General features: G+C 36.9%; 1 protein-coding gene across 2 annotated transcripts in view; it reads left to right on the plus strand.

Annotated features, from left to right (window-relative positions):
* gab2 (GRB2-associated binding protein 2) overlaps positions 1-5,568 on the plus strand; it is a 55,696-nt gene extending 50,128 nt beyond the window's left edge. For both annotated transcript variants that reach the window (XM_043258925.1, XM_043258926.1), the window contains exons 8-10: positions 855-954; positions 1,129-1,251; positions 1,364-5,568. In XM_043258925.1, coding sequence (XP_043114860.1) covers positions 855-954; positions 1,129-1,251; positions 1,364-1,507 — 367 coding nt within the window. In that variant the 3' untranslated portion in view covers positions 1,508-5,568. The remainder of the gene's footprint in view (positions 1-854; positions 955-1,128; positions 1,252-1,363) is intronic.
* The last annotated feature ends 4,195 nt before the right edge of the window (positions 5,569-9,763 follow it).

The following is a 9,763-nucleotide window of genomic DNA, read 5'->3' on the forward strand; positions in this document are numbered from 1 at the left end:
GTTATATAGTCGTCTTGCATATGCCCGATTAGGTCTGGGGTCAATAGTCACTGTCATTCCATCCAGACTGGCATAAAAGCTAAAGCAAATATTGCCTCAAAACAGTTTGTTCTCAGAAATGCAATAAAAAAAGCTATAATAAAATTAGGTTTACTAAAATGTTTCCTGCCAGTATTTTTCTTCATTTTCATAAAATTTGTATGCCCCCTGGAATATTTCATTGTTTTGTAAAAAGAAAACAAAACCTCTGCTTTTATAAAACTTGAATATGGGTAAGTCGTATAAAAAAACTGAGAAAATCATGTTTTTGTTAAAAGTTCTGTCAATGGCGTGAAGTGTTGTCTCATAAATGACAATTATGTCCATGGTGGAAAGATTTAATCTAAAATAAATAAGCAAATCTTAAGTTTAAAGATTTCAATGACATATAAGCTCCCATATACAGTAAGCCTCCCCAATTTTTAGTGTCCACAAGCAATTTGGTTGATCCGAATCTCAGTGTCGATGCTGTCAGGTAAAGGACAGTAAATGCAGATGCAACTCTTTAACTTCAACTAACTGCCTCAAACAAAACTCTTGTTTCTAGACCTTCCTCCCATGAGCAAATAAATCCTCAGTTTCAAAAGGTTTGCGAAGCTCTCCTTTACAGAGCTTTTGAAATCCGCCATTTACATGCTCACGTGAAGCGCTCACTGTCAGTATTAATCTGAACTGACTGTTAAAGACCACCGCACGTGGTTCACAGAATTCCTGTAGAAGTCAGCCAATCGGATTTAAACTTCAGACATTGTGATGTTTAGAAAACAATTTTAACTTATATATTACATATTCAGTGTTTTCTTGTCCCTTTACAGGCCTGTGAACTCCATCTCGTCGCAGCCCTGTCGGCCCATTTCGACCCAGAGCATAACCAGCACTGATTCTGCCGACAGTGAGGAAAACTATGTGGCAATGGTGAGGGCAAGAAGTCGAGAATGTGATGAAAAGGCTTGAATGTGCTTTTGGGAACAGCAGCGTGAACTTACCAAGTTCTTCAGCTAGACTACCTTTCAATACAGATAACATTATTAGAGATTTGTTTTTGTTTCCGTCATCTGTTTCTCAAAAGACGTGTTTATTTTTGTGCAGCAAAACCCAGTGTCTACCTCCCCAGCGATGAGTGGTACCAGCAGTCCTGCGCCCAGGAATTGTGGTAATGTGGACTATTTGGCTCTGGACTTTCAGCCTGGCTCCCCTGGTCCACACAGAAAGGTATGTCTAGCAGTTTATATTAACCAAAATAAAAGTTACACTTTGTGTTGTTTGCATGAATATATTTGATACCATCACTTCACCCAGTTTATACCTTTTATCTTCGCTACAGCCGTCCACCTCTTCAGTGACCTCAGATGAAAAAGTAGACTACGTCCAAGTGGACAAGGAGAAGACACAGGCGCTTCAGAACACCATGCAGGAGTGGACAGATGTGAGGCAGTCAAGCGAGCCGGCTAAAGGCATCAAGTCCTGATGATTTTCAAATGTGCACACTGAATGTGTCACTCCAAATGCTCTTATACTGTACCACCGCGATATAAACTGATTTACCTGTGACAAAATAGCGAATGATACACCAACTAAAGCCATAGATTCAGTACGTTTGGTCTTTTGGACAAAAAAACTCCTCTGAAAAGCCTAGACTGTCTTGCCACGCATGTTAGACATGTTTAACTTTTCAAAGTGCAGTGCAACCAAACTTGAGCTACTTGCTCAAGCAGTGAATATTTAAATGTAATTATAGGTGACGTGTGCAATTTTTTTAGAATGTTATAATATTTTAATCACAGCTTAAAATTCAGAGACAGCTAGAAATCTACTCGTCGTGTGATCCCTCCAGAAAAGTGTAAACACTGTGACTCCATCAAAACATTGCTCTGTTTGTTTGAGCATCCTGACCAGCCTGACATAGTAACACTGGCTCAACCAATGCCATTAGTTTGGGACGTGGCTGTCTGACCAATGGCATAAAGGGGGAGTGTTCAGGAAACCTGTTTGAAACTCAACATTTTTATATGTTTAGTGGCACTAGTCAAACAGAAATTACACACCTCACCTTTAACAGTGTTATTAGGGGCAGGACAGCACTTCAAACTCAAAATAATCTGAAGTCACAGGGGTCTGGCTGCCAATTTGAATTGCAATTTGCCTGTTAATTCAGCAGAAGAGAGAAGGTCTCTTTTTTCCGATTTTTTGAGTCAAGAAACGTATTGGATGTTTTCACACATGGTCTAACACTTTATATAAATATTGGCTTATATGCGAATGCCAACCCAGCCCTTTTTACAGTAAACCAAACTCAGGAGGTGGTCTGTCCACAGATCACTCAAACGATGTATCGTATCTTTTCAAAAAGGTTCCCACCAAAATTCAACTTGTTCGTTTCACTTCAATTATGTTTGCTTTACTTGTGTGTAACGCAAACAAAGATATTTAGCAAAATGACCGAGTGGCTCGTTTTCATACATCGGAAGAAGATGTTTACATATGGGTGTCACAATATACTAGTGTTAAAGAAAATAAAATATGCACGTTACTACTATACATACATTGCACCATAAGGGGCCGTTCAAACAGAACATGTCTTCATGTCTAAAAAAAAACGAGGCTTTGTGTTTAGGGGCCTCATTTATACTTCTGAGCAGGTCTGAGCAGACATACCAACACAGTTTCACGACCAATTTGTACGTATTTTACGAGGTGGCTAATTCATACTAATTCGTACGTCCTCACTCTGACGATTTTGTACGATTTGTCTAAAATCCCAGTGATGGGTAGGTTTAGGGGCAGTGTTAGGTGTAGGTAATTCGTACAAGATTGTACAAATTACTCTGTTCTTCCTAGACTTCCCATCTGAAAGACACACGTAAGTGCGTTTTGTTTAGACACGTTAATTTTTGAAACACACATTTGGGAAATTATCGTAAGGTTGATTTTAGGATGGTTTCTGTGCAACAGAACTTTATTAACAGAACTTTACAGAATCCAAGGGTTTGGAGACGTGATGCAACATTTGCCATGTTGAACTGCTACTGTAAACAACTGCTTGCAACGCAGGCCCCGCCTCCAGGGTCTTCTGACTGATCCACTATTTTGGAACTGACATTGATGAGCAAAAGAGACAGAGTTCTTGTGTGAGATACTGCAAAACACTTAAGACGCAAGCTTAACGGTCTTACACATTTGTCTAATGCATTTACATAGACAAACAATGGAATGGAAAAACATGTTCTGTGTGAACGCCCCAAAACATTGGTTGTCACCCATGGGTTTTTTTGTTAGACACCCCACTTTACTTTTATTTTATTTATATCACATAAAGATATATATCATTATATATATATATATATATATATATATATATATATATATATATATATATATATATATATATATATATATGTGTATGTATATATACCCCCATACACTATTTTTGAGCATTTCATTGGCAAAAAATAAATAAAATATCGCTATAATTAAAATTAAAGTAAAAATTTGACAGCTTTTCACACCAAGGACGATAACTGTAACGATAACCGCACGTTTTAATATCTTTTTATAAATCAATGAGACTAATGAGAAACAACGTGAATCAAAGCCTACACCTCAATTGTAATGAGAACAGCACTGAAAAACATGAACTGTAAAAACCTTGACAACTTGCAAGTCAAGAGTGTTTGAGAGTTTTTAAGGTGGAACATGACATTATTGGAACATGCACTAAATTGTTATTGCGCCTTAGTTATCATAATAGTTTTCTTTATTGCTATCATTCTTGGTGTGAATGGGCCTTTAGTAAGAAATGGGTTTTTGTAATATTTCTTAAAAGTTCCAGAATGGTATCGGCAAAGACCTTCTCCTTCTAGCTTGACAGAGATGCACCTCAAAGTATTCAATGGGCGGTCCTTTACTTTGCATGCAGTCCGAATAGGGATGTGTGTCCTTTTCCCTAAAACACATTGCTTCCTTGGCTGGCCTTACGGAATAGCAAACGTACATATTCAAAAAAAAAAAAAACAATAAATTATCTATTCATATACTAATATAAACACACTGGTTGTCAGAGGAAATGTACAGACGGTTAAAATCGCTCGCATTTATCAGAATTTTAAATGCTATACTTTGCTCTCAAAGCTTTTATTACAGCAAAAGGCCCAAATACGAACTGTTCCTAGGTTCAGCAAACTGGCTAGTTAGCGCAAGCGGCTGTAGCTGTAAATCAGCCATGCTTTATGCCTGTTGAGATTAGCGGAAGGACTCTTACACGGGGCATGTTGTTTTTGTGATGGACACCTTACATGTTTAATGGGCTGGACTAGCTGTTTTCTGAACAATGTCGGACGTAGAGCATAAAGATGGGGCACAGAAATGACACACTTCACTGTTAAACTGTGATGTTTTTTTGTTGTTGTTGTTTTGGGGGTTTTTTATTCACGGTAAACAATGGTTCAGCTGTGGAGAGTTAAAACTATAAAAACACTGTTTCGTCGGACAACAGTGCCAATTATTTAGAAAATGAGTATGATGACATTTTAAACAGCCTAAATATGTCAGAATACAATGTTAGCATCATTTAGGGTAAATGAGATATGCTGAAATGTAATTATATCTAAACACGCGCTTGCTCAAGTTTAGGGGTAAAAATATAAATTTGGCGCCATATTCAATTTGAAATCAATTCAGCCCATTATTAATTTTTAATAAAGGAGACTGTAGAGTTTGACGTTTCACTCAGTATTTTATGGCGGGCTGGGACCTCCAAATACTCCATTTCTAGCAGTACGGGAGATTTATTATTTGCCTTGTAACTCATCATTTCATATTCCAAAACCATTTTGTATTAAGTTAGTTTCAACTTTACATATGAGGTTGTAAGTAGTCTGGACTTGTTAAATAAACCTTGCTTAGATTGTCTGTTAGATCCAAAAACCTTTAATGTGTTTCAGTGGATTATTTAAAAACGTGCTTTACAAGACTGCCATTCTTTTATGATGTTAAAACTTCGTGGGACATTTAGTGGCACTGGCATTGGCCTTACCGGTTCATTAATGTTTAAGTGAACTTACAGGCTAAAATTGGTTTCTTAATGTCTTTTTCTATTCTGAAAATATGTATTGTTATGGGAGAGTACTAGTAAATGAATATAATACTTGTGTGTGAGCTGTAGTAGAACCTATGCTGTAGTTTGTTAAGGGGTCAAAGCGAGGCAGATGAGAAAAACTACTTTGACAAATGTAATTAATCGAGTGGATTTTTATTCTGTAAAGCATTTCTGTTCAACTCTTGGTCGCTTGTGAATTAATTTATTAATTTATTATGTGTTTTTGCAGGCGGGCGAAAGATGTACAAAGAATGAACTTGTGGCTCTACTAACATTAATTTATGCTATGTGTGCTGATTTTGTGAAGCAGTATGCCAAGCAAAGCCAGTAAAACGGTCAAATGTGGTACATTTGAGATGTCTGTCCTTTGTCTTGATGTGCTATGAAATTGCAAAAAAAAATCCAAACCCGTTTTATTAAACAGAGTAAGATCCGCTGCCTGTATGTTTCTTAGAAACTTAAAAAAAATCATTTTCTTGCAAACGTTGTTGCTTTTTTTCTATCAACAGTACACAAAATGAGACTGGCCGAAGTGTACAGACCAACACAACTTATGATCAATATCTGTTAGCTTGGAAAGTCGTGGTTGCAAGAAAATCTAGAGTTTCCTGCTGTTACATCATTGCTCATATCAAGTCAATACAATCGTTCTGAAAAGACATTAAGGCAGCATGAGACCCATACTGATGTCTATGTCATTACTATGGCAACTGATGTAGATACTGGTAACTGACTACACTCTCTCAACGAGCAGATCCAATTTCATCACTTGACTGATAACAGCTCGAACAGTCAGTCCTAAAGATCAGATCGAAAACATATACATAGTCCACTGTGTGAACAAAGCAAGTGACTGAGGCTTACTTGACCGTGATGCTTAAAACGTTAACACTTCAGAAGAGCCGAGTTATGTCTAGAAATTATACCATTTCTGTCATGACAACAAAGAGAGTTTAGCATGCGAGTTTAGTAAAAAATGACACTGTGAATACGCTACAGTAAAAACCCGTTAAATGGTTAAATTAACGTTAAAAAAGCGTAAATTCACAGAATTCCCTGCGTTGCATCTCAAATTTTGTTTGCGTATTTCAGTTTACTTTGTTTCCTCACGATGATGTTTAGCGTTTGTGTGAATGACACTGAACACCTTCTATATATGCTGCTTGCGATGGGCTTTGGTTCATCATGTGACGTCCTCATCACCACCGGCATTTGGTGGTTATCGGTGTATTTCAAAGCTGCAAATCACATTTCGGTACTTTAATAGGTTGGTATATTAACATAATGTCAGTTAATGAAATTAAGGTATTTGACTGTAAATTGAACTTTGAACCGCAAAGCACGTTGTTACCGTATTTCTTTAAGGTAGAATTTCAGCAACCACAGCTGCCGGTTTTTCACCGTGAATTGTACAGAATTTTTTTTACAGTGTAATATATATATGTTAATGTATTTGGTCTTGGCAGTATAGATCTCCGCCCCATAAAACATACCTGAAACGACTAAACAGGTGGAGCTGGGGAAGGCTTTCTGAAGCATAGTGCGCACTAGCCGAGTATTTGAATATTGAACAGCGACCTCATTAGTTGCTGATGTGAAAAGAAAACCACGTGAATGATGATGTGATTATATTAGATTGAGTTAGAACTCGGCCTGTGCCGTCTCATGCATCATGACGGTACAGCGTATTCCTCCTTTATCCCCGCACTTCCTTCATATCTACTAGGATAGTGTCCTCAAATGCTGTGTAGCCCAGTATTCTCTTGTAGTTGTATTCTCTAATACTGATAAACAACATCATGCCTTCCAATACTAGTCTTGTTCTGCATTTGAAATGGTAAATGATGAAGAACTAACATAGATTCTATATAGAACGAATGTCCGGGCATGCCATATCCATTTTGTTGTCATGTGACCTAAGGCGTCAGCTGCATTAGTTTACTGCCATTCTCAACTCCTTTCTCGAGGCGTCATGGGATAGTAGAGTGCTTAGTGAATGCTCACATCAGAAAACAGTATACTTTTTGTATACTGTTTTATACAGTGAATTCATGCATAATACCCATTTCATACTTTCATGTGCTACGTTGATCAGTGGCAGATGCTTTATGTCTTGGAGACCGTTCTGAGAGGTAACAAGCTCATGATCTTTTTCATGCACATCTAGTCATTTATTTTAAAACTGTTCCCATTGCTACTTGCATGTCGTCCTGCACAGGGGTTCTCGAACCTGTCCTGGGGACCACCAACCAAGGCACATTTTGTACGTCTTTCTTATTTAACACACCTGATTGAACTCAACATTAAAAAATCTGCAAGACAAAATATGTGGTGGCTAGGGGTCCCCAGGACATGTTTGAGAACTGCTGTTCTTACAAAAAAAAAAAGTCTATACCTCGTTTTTTATGCAAATTTAGGAAAAGTTGTATTATTTACACATTTTTTATGCTATTTAATCATGTTTAATCTGCATTAAAATGCATTATTGGAATTCTGATGATTAACCAGATTCATTTACACATATACCTAAAAGATCACCTAAAAGGCGCTTCAGATGATTTCCAACATCCTAGGCACATATCGTGAGATGCAACTACTAAAATAATAACATGTCAAGCTTTCTTTCTTTTTCTATTTTTATATTAGGGATTTTAACTTTAACTTAAAGATAAAAAAGGAGTAAATGCAATCCAAATAGTTACATGGTATAGTTTAAAATCCAATATTAAAATATAGGCCATCAGCAAGTGTGTTTAAAGTTTTAAACATAAAACTTGCATCTTTTCGCTACTCACTGTCGGTTTGTTGTCCTTGCCGTTGTGATAAGTAACAGGCTGATGGGAATTATTAGCCCACACCATGACAGTGCAGATAATGGGCCACTCCCTGTGACTCCTGCAGTCTGAACATCCCCGAGGGCCCACTGACCCCTACTGGCCGAGCCTGGAACCACTCGCTCTGTACCATATTAGATCTTCAGGTGAGGTTTAGCAAAGAAAGAGATGTTAAAGAAGTGTAAATATCACGTTGGAATAGTATAGAAATAGTAAGTAGTATGTTTTTTGTAAAAGCACACGGCTGCATAAGGCCACACTTTATATTAGGTACTACTATGTACTTCAAAAAACAAGTGCAATGTTCTTATTGTGTTCACACTGTATTGCTGCTATTGAGGTGCATAGGATAAGGTTAGGGATAGGTTTGGGGCTATGGGTAGGTTTAAGGTGAGTTGCACACTCCTGCTCCTGGTGATCGACTGTCTTGCGTAGTTTAGCTCCAGCTCTAATCAAACACTCATGCTTTTAATTTTCAAGCGACCCTGAAGACCTTAATTAGTCACTTCAGGCGTGCTTGATTAGAGCTGGAGCTAAACTCTGCAGGACGGTCGATCGCCAGGAGAAGGATTGGGTCAACAGTCTAACTATATTATTATTATTAATGACAGGTCTAATTACATATAGGTAAATACAAGTACATTGTAAAAACGTGTGTGTACACAATAAGTGCACTGCAATTGAAATGTAAATACATAGCAGTTTACATTTACCTAATATAAAGTGGGACTGGTCATTTTGTCTATATGCGTTTCATAGATAATCACAAAGAACATTAAATAAAAATGAGCAATTTTGCCAAAAATAAATCAAAATAATGAACACATTTCCCGCTGCTACTATAATGACGACATGATACAACAGACAGTTTTTGTTTAATGTTCTTTTCAGTCATTGTTGACTGTATGACCTCATATCCCGTATGAAGTTTTGTTAGTGCGTACCAAAGAAAGTCTGACTTTCTACTATTGTACAAACACAAAAATTGTATTTTTAAGAACGACGAAATAAAAATACATTTTAAAAAAATTACACAGGTGAAAAAAACTGCATAATTTTGCACTATTTTGAAGTGTTAACACACATTAAACTTCTCTCCATCTGAGACACTTATGTATTAATGGACACTATTTAAACTTTAATCATATGGATAAAAGCTGCGTTTGCATCCCATGAACATTTTGTGTTCAAATGTGACAAATGAGTTAAAAGTGTGAGTAAATTGTATTACCTTTTTGTTGTCATTTTAAAAATTTTAAAAAAAAAATAAAAAAAAAATTGTGTCATTTTGTAAATCAAATGTACTGACGGTTCAAAAGATTTCTGCTCTCCTCGTGTGTCTATACGAGGAAACACAACTTTACGTAACGACAGAATATATCAAGAAACATTACACTTTAGCGATAAACTAGAATTATGTATTTGTTTTATTATTTAAGTTTGGAGTTTTTATATTTAGTGCCACCTTTTACCAGGAAGTGACGTTTTTGTTCTCTTTGACTCTTTGGGTGGAAACGGTGCTTTATTCGCATTTTATGCGATATTTGTTTTGCGCATTCGTTTAATATAAATCTTTGGACGGAAACACAGCTAGTGACTCGCCATCGCCGCCTACTGGACTGTTGTGAAACATGAATATTTCTTAGGATTTCCCTTTATTTTTGCATCTGTTTCTTAAAATTAAGCGGTTCACCCAGACGTACCGACAACTGTACGGCTATATCCCTCACAGCAACTAACGAGGAAATTGCATCCGACTAATGTGTTTACTGTAGCTTTAAGAGTGCAGGTCGCT

The sequence above is a fragment of the Puntigrus tetrazona genome, chromosome 15 (genome assembly GCF_018831695.1).
Source record: "Puntigrus tetrazona isolate hp1 chromosome 15, ASM1883169v1, whole genome shotgun sequence".
Classification (NCBI taxonomy): domain Eukaryota; kingdom Metazoa; phylum Chordata; class Actinopteri; order Cypriniformes; family Cyprinidae; genus Puntigrus; species Puntigrus tetrazona.